General features: G+C 37.4%; 1 protein-coding gene across 2 annotated transcripts; it reads left to right on the top strand.

Annotated features, from left to right (window-relative positions):
- Positions 1 to 264: 264 nt before the first annotated feature.
- On the top strand, positions 265 to 4,947 carry LOC120433696. Of its 2 annotated transcripts, XM_039600414.1 has the most exons (6): positions 265 to 679; positions 765 to 902; positions 1,001 to 1,318; positions 1,404 to 1,494; positions 4,138 to 4,222; positions 4,368 to 4,947. In XM_039600414.1, the coding sequence occupies exons 2-6, from the start codon at positions 833 to 835 to the stop codon at positions 4,485 to 4,487; spliced, it is 684 nt and encodes a 227-aa protein (XP_039456348.1). In that variant the 5' UTR covers positions 265 to 679; positions 765 to 832; the 3' UTR covers positions 4,488 to 4,947. The 2 variants fall into 2 exon arrangements, 1 of the variants encoding a protein (XP_039456348.1); XR_005608704.1 differs by having other exon boundaries at positions 265 to 902; positions 1,218 to 1,318.
- Positions 4,948 to 13,438: the final 8,491 nt, after the last annotated feature.

Here is a 13,438-nt window from a genome sequence, read left to right as displayed (position 1 = left end):
ACCTCAAACAAAAAAAAGGATTTTTTTTTTTTTTTTTATTGTAACAACAATAAAATCTACCATCTATATCTCTATATGTCGATATCTATATATCTACCTATCTGTAGCATCCCCGGTTGAAAAGATGGTCTCTCAAACTGATGGTTCACAATCCTTTTTTTAAACAGCGTGTATGTGAACACACAGTAAGAGCTACAACATACAGAATAAAGGACCATTAGTAAAGCAAACAGTGTGTTACCTTTAACCTTTTGCCTTATTCATTAATCACAAATTAATTATCTTTACCTTACATAACATATAACAGTGGAACTTGTAAATCGTTGCATCGCTGCCTTAACATGACGAGGTACGTTAGCACCCTCTACTTTGTGAAAACTTAGCCTTTACCCTTAGTAGCGGTCAGCAAATACATGCGCCGTAAAATAACAAAGTACTGCAAAAAAAATTCCACATCTGGTAAAAGTGATATGATTGTGATTAGTAAACCTGTGATCCATCCCAGTGCATACTTCTGTATCGATTATTTCCACTTTGAAAAGTTTCCTGTTCGTGCTCTTTCTTTGCAGTTAAAGAGAAACATGAGAGACACATTCTAGTATTAGAATCTCTTTTTCCTGAAGGACGGACTGCTCTTGAATTGTCCAAATTTGTCATAAAACTAATTCATTATTCTGAGGTTACCTTTCATTCTGCAAATCATGCAAGACAACATTAGCTCTGATCTTAGCAAAACAGCAACTAACGACTTCCTTTTTTATCAGCTCCTCCTCCTCAGAAACATAAAGTTGGGGGTGAAGATGAGGCCTGTTTCACTCTCTCACTGTCGGCCATGATATTACAACTGAACCAAACAGCGCTGCTCTTCATTCAGCTGTTAGTGATGCTGCGTGTCTTTGCAGGTAAAGAGCACATTTATGTTTGAAATTCATTTTTTTAAAATTCCAGATTAAATACAGATGTTATTTTATATTGACTGATTGTTTCCATTGAACTTTAGTGAAGCCTGAAGAAAACAACAGAGTTATGTTGGCATTCAGAGGAGATCCAGTGACGCTGACTTGTAACATATCTGAGAAAAATGCATCACAAATCTCCTGGACAAACAGCAGATCTGTTTTTCAATATGCTATTGAGACGAATCGCACCCATTCAAATTTCTCATCGAACAAACTTAAAATAAATCCCGAGTTACCTATAAATCTGATTATTTTTAGTGCTCAACCTGAGGATGAAGGACTTTATACATGTAGCATAACTGACCCAGATGGCCTACACACCATTACATGGAATTTAAAAGTGTCTGAGAACCCAGAAGGTAGGTGGAACAACAAACAGGAATAATCACTTCAAGCAAAGATCAAATAAGCAATTTAAGTTAATTCACTGCTGATTTTATACAGAATCGATTTCATCAAAGTATTTTACATTCATACTTCCATCTGCAATTGGATTCCTTCTGTGTGGCATCACACTGGCTGTCTTCTTCTACAGGTGAGTTAAAGCTTTTAACTTCACAGGGAATGCATGAATGTGTCTGTTTTCGATCCTGCTGCAAATTTGGCAGCACTTGCAAGACTGATTCGATCATAAAGCTCAAACTGCATTTTATTTGGTCTCTGCCTGCATTGAAAGAGTCACTTTGTTTCAAATTACAAATGACTGTTTTGATCTAATTTACATGTTATTTACATGTCCAGGTGTTGAAACATCTAAATGCTGTCTGTTGTGAATGTTGTGTTCTCACCATTTCTGTAAACACCACAAACTTATTCTAAATTTAAAGAGGTGAATCAGCCCTCTGTGGTTTTTGCCTCGCATATTTTTCTATGCAGTAGAGGGTGAAAAGAGGAAATGCCAATGAAGAAGTGGTTAAAGGTGGTCAGAGTCAAAGTTGACTCTGATGCCATTTTCTTTGTGATAATACCACAGCCTGTATGTTTATTTCTTACAACTGGAAAAGTATACCAGCTAGTTATTTTCAAAGACTCTGAGCCCAGTTTGCAGAGGCTCATATAACCCAACAGCTTTTGAACAACACAGTTTAAAATAACAAAGCCTTGAATATGGGTATCTTACACTGTTGTAGAACTTGACCTAAACGGCTAAAGAAGGTCAGGAGATGGGTTAGGCTTAGTGGAGATGCTGTCCAGTGATTTCTTCACCATTTTTGTAACCAAACAATATTTACAAAAATAAACAAGAAACTCAACTCCATAGTTAATTCAATACAAATAAACATAACTGGACTTAAATCACCGGAAATTAAGATCACATGCACACAGCTACACTGACCTGGTCCTTTCTCCCCAAACACCTGTGTTCATGAATGGAATGGTAAATTCATGACAATAATAATCTAAGTGAAGACGAGCAGAACTCACAGCAGAGAGGAGGAGGCAGGTATAAAGCTGTGATAGGAATACAGGAAGTGAAAAATAGACACAAGAGGCGAGGGTGATTACAAAATAAAACATCAACAGAAAAATGCAAGCCAACAAAAAAGCCCAAGAAAAAAAAATACACAACTTGTGGTTTGTGGAAGGTCTTTATGGAATTCTTACTGAGAAAAGTATTTGTACACTACAAACTGCATTTACTGACAATTATTCTGTTTAAAAACATCTACAATAATAAACTCACTGCTGATGGATGCATACAGGGCAGTTTGGGGTTCACTATTTTGCTCAAGGACAATTTGACATGTGGACTCAGGGAGCTCAGGATGAAACGATAAACCTGATAATTAGTAGACCACCCAGTCTACTTCCTGAATTAAAGGTAGTTCTGGAGAAAATCTTGAAAATTCAGTAAAGAACCTAAGATGTAAATCTAGCTTCAAACCTTCTGATTGGATTGAGCAATGAGGTGCAAGAACAAGTGAAATTAATGCGAACAAATTTACTGTCATTAAAAAAACATGAAAAATACTGCAAAAGAGAGGGAGGGAGGTATATAGTGCAATGTAGCTGGAACTATAGGTGCGGTCACATTGGAATACAGGAAGTAAAAAAATCAGAAATTAGAGGTGATCATGATGAGTATTAAATAAAGGAATAACAGATATAATGTAAAAAATATATAAAAACTGTGGTTTCTGGAGGGTTTTCACACATATTCTTCATTGGCAAAGGCCTCAGGCTTATTGAGAAATGTGTTCTTACTCAACAAACTGCACTGAAACATGTTTATTTTATAGGGTTTTTATTTATTTATTTATTTTTTTAAATGTGATACAGTCACTGCTGATTGATGCATCTATGGCAATTTGGGTTCAGTTTTCCTCTTAAAGATGATTTGACATGTGGACCGGATGAGCTGAGGTTCAGATAACCAGCCTTGTGATTAAAGAAGCACCAACTCTACTTCCTGAGTCACAGCTACCTATAAAGAAAATATTGAGCAGACAAGGAAGAACCTAAGATATTAATATAATATATACAACCTGGTCATGGATGTTTTAGTGACACAAAGGTTGGAGCTAAACAATATTGGGCAGGTAGTTTTGATGGTGAGCCTGAGCAGTATCTATCTGAATGTTAAATAAGTTGTATTATTTACATAATAATAATTCTGATAGACACAGATCTGATTTTCAATATCCAAAATGACACCTTTGCAATATTTTCACTTCACAGATTGAAAATAGACCAAGAACGTATTCACAAAGGAAATTATTTTTAGTTCTCAGCCTGAATGTGACTGACTTTCTACATGTAGCAAAACTGACAAAAGTAGCATTTTATGGAATTTAACTGTGTATGAGAGTCTCAAAGGTAGACAGTCTAAAAACCAGGACTAATAAGTTCTGTTAATAATAAGTTAATAAGTAATTCACTGCTTTATGGTTAAGACGTTAGCTGCTAGAAAACCATACAAACATAGAAACAAGACCAGAAGCATAATTTACATTTATTTCATTAAAGGAACATCTGCACTCTAATGGACGCCCCCTGGTGGCCACATTTTGAAATAAGCTGACAGACATATATTCCTTAAATCAAGTTCAACAATAATCAAATTTAAAAATCAGCTGATTTAATAATGCAGAAACCATTCAACTTTTACTATTTCATTATTGATAAACTCATGTATTAATATGGAACAAAAATAAAGTTGTGTGTTATTTTTCATTAGATGCTGCACCAGGACCCCGAACCAGGACCTTCATCATATCAGGACCTTGAGTTTTGTTCATTATCATGTTCAGCTGGGAGGAAAGGTCAGAGGAACTTTGTTATTACTCTGATTTTTATTTCTCACAGCGTTTCAACTCATATCTTCTCTTACCTACCCTTAAGCTTGCTATTTTACTTTTTTCTAGTAAAACTGAAGTAACATAATTAATTTACATTTTCAATCCATAGGTGGTCCCTGCACAACCTCAGAGTTTTGCAGTGTACAGGACAGGCAGCACACTGAGAGACTCAGTCCACGTGGCCATCTTGGGAGATGGCCACAGTGTCACAATTCCCACCTTGAAGTGAAAGTGGATGTCAAAGAAACACTGCTAGTGATGTCTTTTCAGTGATTAAAAAACCCCAAACAAAACTATTTATTCCCAATTGCCAGTCTTGATCCCATCCACCAGGACCTCCCCTCCTGGCCACTGCCCGGCGCTTCCTGCGAGCAGTGGGTCTGCAGGAAGATGAGACCAAGCCCCTTTCTTCGGGCTGTGCCCGGCAGGGCCCCACGGACTAAGGCCCAGTCACCAGACGCTATTTAACTGTAGCCTGAGGCAGTTTCCTGTTTTGTTGTGTTTTTCCAAATGATAATGTAAAATATGAAAATTGCAATAAACATATTATACTTATTATACATATTATATACTATATTATATAACCAAACAGGAAAGGCAAAAAAAAAAAAAAAAAATTTGCTTGTACTCTGGATTCTCTCTGTTTCCTGTCTTGTTTCAAGATCATTATTGTTCAACCTAAAAATAAAACTGCATTTTTCTCCTTTCTGACCAACTGAATTGAACTTAACTACTTTTGGTTGTGAATGTGGCTGCTTAGTTTTTAGTCTTTTTTTTCTTTTTTTTTAGTTTTTTACTCAAAAAATAAAGGTGAAAGACATGATTCTGGAAGTTAGTTTAGCATAGATAAGTGTTCATTATACCGAACGTGAAATTCAGCGCCCACTATGAAGACACTTCATTCAAACTGATATTTTAACAGCTAACTAACAGATCGTTAGGTCTAATGTCAGACCTCGATGGCGCAGAGGTTCATCATTGTGAACAAAAGCAAGACACTCCGTACGGTTCTCACTTACTAGCAGGGAAGTCACGTGTGTGTGTGTGTGTGTGTATGTGCACGTGACTGAGTGCATGTGTGTATGTGTCTCTGTATATGTGACTTCTCACACACAATATATGCTTACAACTGTTTAATCACATTTCCTAGTTATCCAAAGGTCATCTCCCCTCACCGTATATGGCTTAACTTTAATGTTTCAGCATATACAAGCACAGGCGAGCCCCTAAATGGCCGGGAGTGAACATCCTTTACCAGATAAGGAACCAGAACCTTTAGATAGAATGTACCTGCAGTTAAACCCTATAACTAATTGACTCCCCGACAGGAACAGAAAAATCTCTAAACATACAGTTTAAGGACAAGGTTTACAAATTTAAGTACAACAATGACAACTATTATCAAAATCAACCTAACAGAGACAATCTTGTTCAGTCTTTTCGATACATTTGTGATGGTCCTGGGTCTGATCTCACAGCTCTCTGAATTTTGTTTCTAACTTAGTTATTTGAATATTTTGAGATTCATGGTTTGCTTAATATTTATGATGTTTCTTAGTTTTGTACTACTTAGCGAATTTAGTCTTGTTTTTGCTTCTGAGTTGGTTCTTCATCTATTACATTGGAATAATAGCATCCCAGTTTAATTCCTCAGTGAGCTGAGTGCAGGATTTGACCCCCTTTTCTTTAATTTGTTATTTTAATTGAAAGGAAGGTTTGTGTAGGAAATGAATTACTGTTGTTCCATGTGTGAAACAAAATGAAATGAAATGAAATTTCTGGTGGCAAAGATTCAATAAGGTTCTGGAGACATTCCTCAGAGATTTTGGTTCGTACTGATGTGAAAGCGCTGCAGATTTGTCAGCTCCATGATGCAACTTTCCACCACATCCTTTTCATTCCTGTGACTAGAAAATGGACCCACCAGACTGTGAGGCATCTGAACTGCCACAGGTGGTGCTACCAGTTATTTGCCATATAACTGTGTTTAGTTTCTTGAATTGTGTTTGGATTTTGACAATTTTTAGTTAAACTGATTCATTTCATACATTACATCCATGTAAATTATCGTTTCAACAAATGGTGACACATTCACATACATTAGTTCAGAATTCAGCAATAAAGCAACTAACCACTTCCTTTTTGTGGCTCCTCCTCAGACACAAATAAAGCTGACAGTAAAGTTCAGGTCTGTTTCTCTCTGTCTGATGATGTTCAAGCTAAACCAAGCAGCACTGCTCTTCATCGAGCTATTAGTGATGTGTCACGTCTTTGAAGGTAAAGAGTACATTTGTGTTTAAGATTCTTTTTTTCTAGATTAGATGCTGATATATATTTATATTGACTGATTGTCTCCGTTAAACTTTATACACTGTTAGAGCTATCCACAATTTATATTAAGATATATTTATATTTTTTATTTCCTTTAAACTTCAGAAATGCTTCAAAACGAAAACAGAGCTATGATGGTGCCCAGAGGAGACTCAGTGACGCTGACTTGCAACATATCCAAGACAAATGCAACACAAATCTCCTGGACTAACAGCAGATCTTTTTTTCAATATTCCATTGAGCTGAATCGCACCTATTCAAATTTCTCATTGCATAGACTGAAAATAAATCATGAGTTCCCTACAAAGCTAATTATTTTTAGTGCTCAGCCTGAAGATGAAGGAATTTATACATGTAGCATAACAGACAGAAGTGGTGTAAACAGCATTACATGGAATTTAACTGTGTCTGAGAGTCCCAAAGGTAGGTAGCGAAAAAAGGCAGATGAGTCACTTCTAGTAAAGGTCAAACAAGCCATTTAAATTAATTCTCTGCTGATTTTATACAGAATGTATTTCATCACAATATTTTCTATACATATTTCCACCTGCAATTGGATTCCTTCTGTGTGGCATCACGCTAGCTGTCTTCCTCTACAGGTGAGTAAAACCTTTATAACTTTATCATCAATGCATGAATGTTGCTCTTTTCTATGCTGCTGCAGAACTGTTGCAAGTGCTTGTAAGACTGATTTCATTATTAAACTCGAACAACATTTTTTATTGTGTATGCCTGCATTTAAAGAGTTAGTTCATCTCAAATTACCAATGATTATGTTTTACTTGACCGAGCAGTTAATTTTATGTACATGTTCAGGATTTGAAACATCTAAATGCTGTGTCTTGTGAATTTTGTGTGTTCACTATTTCTGCAAACACCACAAATCTATTCTAAATTTAAACAGGTGAATCAGCCCTGTGTGCTTTAGCTTGGCCTATTTTTCTATGCAGTAGAGGATGAAAAGAGGAAATGTCAGTAGTGAAGACGTGTTTAAATGTGGTTAGAGTCAAAGTTGAGTATAGGGCCATTTTCTATCCAACCACAACCTCTATGTTCCTTTTTTAACTAGAAAAGTATCCCAGCTGATTATTTCCTCAGAGCCCAGTTTGCAGAGGCTCATCATACTTAAACCTAAAAGCTTTTGGAGAACAAAGAAAAAAGAACAAGCCATGAGTCTGGATATTAATTTGATGTCTCAGTTTGAGATCGGGCAATAAGAAGCACAACAAAATTGTAATGCTGAATTCATGACAAGGATAATCTGAGAGAAGACGAGGATAACTCAAGCATAACTGGATCATAGGTGTAACTAAACACAAACATTTACCAGGTATGGCCTGGTATTTTTATGTTTAACTTGTTTTTAGTGGTAAGTTACAGCGCGTTAGCAAGCACAAGAGTGTAATAGTATATAGAGTATAGTACTTATATATAACAAAGTGAGCTGTATTACAAAGTGTTACCATACAAAAAAGGAAAGCTTTCAAGGACAGTTTTCATGTTTTTTATTGATATGAATTTTCATTTGGTGTTGTTTGCAAATTATGTTTTCATATATAAACAATTCAATATATAATTCAATTCATTATCTATCATGTTTAAAAAATATAGCTACAAATAGTGAGTGCTTTCACTGTCTGGAAATTCTCACAGTGATGGACATTTTGCATTTCCTGTGGTCGCTATAAGATTTAGAGTTTGTTAAGATTTACTAACCAACTCTCATATGATAATGGACCCAAAACAGGTGGATATAACTAAGATGTACGGTGTCATTATTGGTCACTGCTTTTACTCTGCAGAAAAATGATGATGAGGACACTGAATCAGGATCCAGTCCAGGATCAGTTTCCCCCTCATTCAGGAGAAGAGGTCAGAAGACCTTTGTCATCTTTAACACTCTCACATGCCTCTGCCTTAATTTCTATCTTTGCATCACCACCAATTCTTATTTGATCCTTTTTGGCTTTTATAGGCAGCACACTCACAACCACAGGGTGGCACTGCTCACTGTACAAACAACAAACGGAGCAGTCAGTATATGGAGAGGCTGAATTTAATCTATGGTCACTTCTGAGCTGATGATTCTTCCAGTTACACAGAGACATGGACGTTTTTCAACTTCAGAGGGACGACAACACGGCTACTATTGCCTCTTCAGCTCAGAAACACAGCTCTGGCTGTGAGCACAGCCAACCACTCCCATTCAATCCCTCTGTTCACAAGGAGCAGCCAGCTAGAAGAAATTTTGAATTCAAGGACTGGAAAAAAGAACTAAACATCTTGTTTCAGAGACAGAATGAACATTGTTAAATAAGTTTTCAATGCAGTAAAAACTTATTCAGGAACATTGTACATTTATGTATTTAAACAGTTATAATGGTTACTGCAATTTAAGAAAATAATAAAATATATTCACAATCGCCTCATATCATTTCCTAAATGCCTGTATTTTGTCAATACAGCCAACAGGGGTGAGCGTGGTTCAGGGGGTTGGGAAGCTCATCTTGTAACCGAAAGCTCATCTTGTCAGTCTGCCCCCAGGGCAGCTGTGGCTACAACTGTAGTTTGCCTCCACCAGTGTGTGAATGTGAGAGTGAATGAATAGTGGAATTGTAAATCAATTTGAGGGTCTCGAAAAGCGCTATACAAATGCAATCCATTATTATTAATAGTCGTAAGGAAAATACCTCAAACATTTTTATCACCTTCACCTTTAGATCAGTGTTTTGAGGTCAGATGTACTTTCTATATGTTCGCAATGCATACCACAAGAAATCATCATCAAAGTTATAAGTTTTTGTCACTTTGTGAACAAGAAAACATTAAGTAGACTTTTAAAATGACCTCTATCTACACTCATACAAAGTTTTATCAGAATTCATGTAAAAAATTTTAAGTTATCATGATAACAGCAGAATGACATGCACATACACAAATGCTATCAAAACACAATCTCCTTGGTGAAGGTGATAAATATACATGGCAGGGCTCCAGAGTGTGAACAGTTTGGTTGCAAATGTGACCTAATTTCTCAATGGTGTGAGTGAAAAAATCCTAGTTCGCACCAGTGTGATCAGCCATTCAAGTAAAAAGAAAAAGTGTCTGCAAGTCTAAAAGTCTCCCTGTGGTCAACAACAATCAAACACACATTATGCCCATATCGTGGTCTAGACCAATCAGAGATAGTCAGGGATGGGACCTCTCTGATTGGCTGTGGTCCAGATATTCCTGTCAGCCTACATGTATATTTGAAAGTCCAGGCGGATAGACAGAGGTGAGTAGTAGGGATGGGTTTCAATAATTGTTTTTCCGATTAAAATTGATTTTAGCTTGAATAACGTGATATTGATTTATTAAATCCTGAATCGATTTTTAAATAGAAATGTATTTTGCTAGAAACACCAGGAGCTGACAAAACTATTTCAACAACCACCAAACAGCTTAAAGAGTAAATGAGAACAGGTAAACAGATTCCAACGATATAAACACCTGACGCATCAGTTAGATGTCGGCTTTCTCACCCGACGGCACGTACACAGACATGCCATCGGGGCTGAAAGTTGACAGCTCACAGATTCTGAACTGCAGGTTTTGTCCCTCTCCCACCAAAATGTACTTCAAAAACAGTTTCCCATCTCAAATCTGTTTTCTGCATTATTGATTTGCTTATTACGCAACAGCCGACAGCGCTGCCACTGTTTTGTTTTTTTCCCCAAAAATGACTTCCAACAAGAAAGCCTCCTTTCTGCTGTTCAATACTGAAGAAATAAAACCTAAACTTCTTAAAATGATGCAAAATTTTTAAAGCGGTTATCTGCGATAAAAAGCCAGGCCAGGAAAATCTCCTAAATGTTTTTGTGTTTTATCCTCAGTTACTTTGACACAAAGGTATCTGCTGTGATGCTTACACCTCTGATAAAGTGTCAGTATTGATAAATGATCAGAATCATAATATTTCTGATTGTCTGAGTCAAAATTGAATTGAATCAATTGTAGAAATCATTGACATTACCCATCCCTAGTGAGTAGCCTTGGCGCGACAGAAGTGGATGTAGCTGTGGGTAATGAGAAAAGATGAAAAGAACGATTGATAACTTTTGCGTTAAGACCTAATCCATCTGAAATTTATAGCCAGTGCTCTGACACTGAGCCATTGACCTCTCAATGGCTCAGTGTATGTACAGGTTATGTCTAACACTGGTTTGGAGACGGCATCACATAATGAGCCACATATGATTGACTCCGAGCCAGAGCCCACTGAAAGTAAAAGGGGGAAAGTGTATAGATTTCAAACAGAGTGGCTTGACCAGTTTCCCTAGCTAAGATACAGTAAAGCTGACAACATGATGCACTGCATTTACTGTCGTGAGTGTGGAAAGACCATGGCCGGCAATACTGCATTTGTGACTGGTGCTAATACGTTTCGAATTGAAACGCTGAAAAAGCACAGTGTATCCAGAAAACACATTATATGCTGCGATAAATGCACTGCCCAAGTGTCCCCTCTCCAGACTGCCTTTAAGTGGCAGGCAGCAGTAAACAGGTGTCAGAGGAGGCTGCGATGATGATTAAGTTTAACATTGTCTGCAACATGCCAAAGCACTTTAAGCACAAGCACTTTTTCAGTAACTTATCTTCCTTGTAGAAAGGTGCTCCAATTAAAAAAATTTGTGTTGACAAGATTGTTAGTTAATCATTTACAAATCAGTATTGTCTGTCTGAACATCAATTCCCCCCACCCCCAAAAAGTGCTCATGTAAAACTGCGGTGTTAAGCAATGTGGTTGAAAAATTTGGGTGCACCTAACATTTGTGCTGGTGCACCCTAAAAAAAAAAGTTAGGGGCAGTCTGTAATCTACTGAGTGGTGAGATTTTATACATCGTTTTATACATCGTATAAATCAACCTGATTGGTTGAAACTGACATTATTATTATTGTCGTGGTCCTGGGTGTTGCCCAGCATTTTGTGTTTAAATTCTATTTCCTGATTATTGGTTATTCTTGGTTTTGTTCTCTTGACGTTATTTGTTGTTCTGGTCTCTTGTTTAAGTCACTGTCGTCTCTGTGTTTCATGTGTTATATTCTTTCAGTCTAGCTCTGTGTCAAGTCTGCGTCTTTGTTATTTGTTTCTTGTTTCCTGTTTTACTTTGAAGGTCCATGTCTTATGTCAGTGTATTCAGTTTTACTTCCCCCTGTCTCATTAGCCCTGATTTCTCCCAGCTGTGTCTCCCTCCTGTTTCCCATTCCCTGATTACCCCACTGTGTATTTAAGCCCTGTGTTTTCCTTTGCCCTTTGTTGTGTTGTTAATTTCTGCTTAGTATGCTGTGTGTTTGTCACATGTGCTTGTTTAGTTTCTCAATTCCAGTGTTCAGAGTTTTGTTTTTTTGTTGAGTTTAATTTATTAAGAGTTTTTCCGGCAATAAAAGCTGCGTTTTGAGTTCCAGTCCTGTCGTTCACAGTCCTGCATTTTGGGTCCTTTTTTTCTGCCTGCCTACACGCAGCCTATCATGTAGTGATGGGCAGATGAAGCTTCATGAAGCACTGAAGCTTTTCATCCAATTGGTTCACTCCAGCGCAAAGCTTCGTGAAGCTTCATTTGCTCTAGTAGGACATCTAGTGGACGTAAAAATATTAGTTGGCATGAATTTGAAGCGTGTGGCATTTTGCACACAGCCTGTAAATGTCAGCAATAAAAGGAGTGTGTAAAACATCTATATTGTAGTGATGGCAGTATACTGTGTATATTTATACTGGCAGTATGGAAAATGATTATTTGGAAATGCTTGAAATGGAAATGATCATTTACTGTGAGGTGAGGTGTGGTTGGGGTGTGGACAGTGGTTGTGCTTTTGTAACGTTGAGGTATGGACAGCTACACACTGAGGCTTTGTGCCTCAGTCCTGCCTGTTCACATTTTATTCTGTAAAACTAGATTTTCACTGCTTTTATGACCTTTTTCGTGGGGAGAACATAGCTAGGATTTAATGATTTAACAGATCTTTTAAATCCTTTGTCCTCCACAATGCTAAATGGCTGGGGGTCCTCAATCACCATGCTAACCAGGTCTTCATCTATTTGAGATTGTTCTCCTGAGGAAAGACAATAAAACAAAGCACAAATATAAATATCACACACGTAATTTATTACAGTTGTATAATATTGTTATATCATTTAGTAACATTACTGCATGCTATATTATCATGGCATTTGATGGCTCACCTGGTCTTGCTCCACAGTCGGTGTTCCCCTTATTCTTATGCAAAGCTCTGTAGTGCCTGAGCATGGATGAGGTGTTGTTGTTATATCCCAGCTCCCTGGCACATAGCAAACACTTCACCTTGTACAAAAGTAAAGACAGCTTAACATAAATTGTATTGCACCATCAGTATTATGAAAATACATCTTCTGTAGAAATGTACATATCTTGTTGGGAGGAATAAAATCAAAATGTTCCCACACAGGGGAGGACATCCTCCTCTTCTTAGCTGGCTCCATCCTCTCCTGACTTTCTCTCCTCACTCTCCTAAACCTCCAAACTGTCTCCAAACTCTCACTAATCGCAACTCTCCATCAAACACCCAAATTTTGAATGAAGTCTAAGGGGTTTATATCGCTGTCATAGCTCGCGGAAAAGTTCGAACCGCTTCATGAACCAGTCACGTGGTACAGCTGGGCAGCGAGGCTTCGGACGTCATCATTTTCAGCTCCTCCCATAAATGAAGCAAGCCTCGATACGCGCTTCGCGGAAACGCCCCCTCCATTACTCGACACACGCTTCGAAGCCTCGATACAGAACGTCCCATCACTGCTATCATGACAGTTATATTATTTATATTATTTATAA

Source organism: Oreochromis aureus, linkage group 16 (genome assembly GCF_013358895.1).
Source record: "Oreochromis aureus strain Israel breed Guangdong linkage group 16, ZZ_aureus, whole genome shotgun sequence".
Taxonomy (NCBI): Eukaryota; Metazoa; Chordata; class Actinopteri; order Cichliformes; family Cichlidae; genus Oreochromis; species Oreochromis aureus.
The sequence above is the reverse complement of the archived record's forward strand: the minus strand, read 5'-3'. Positions and strand labels throughout refer to the sequence as shown.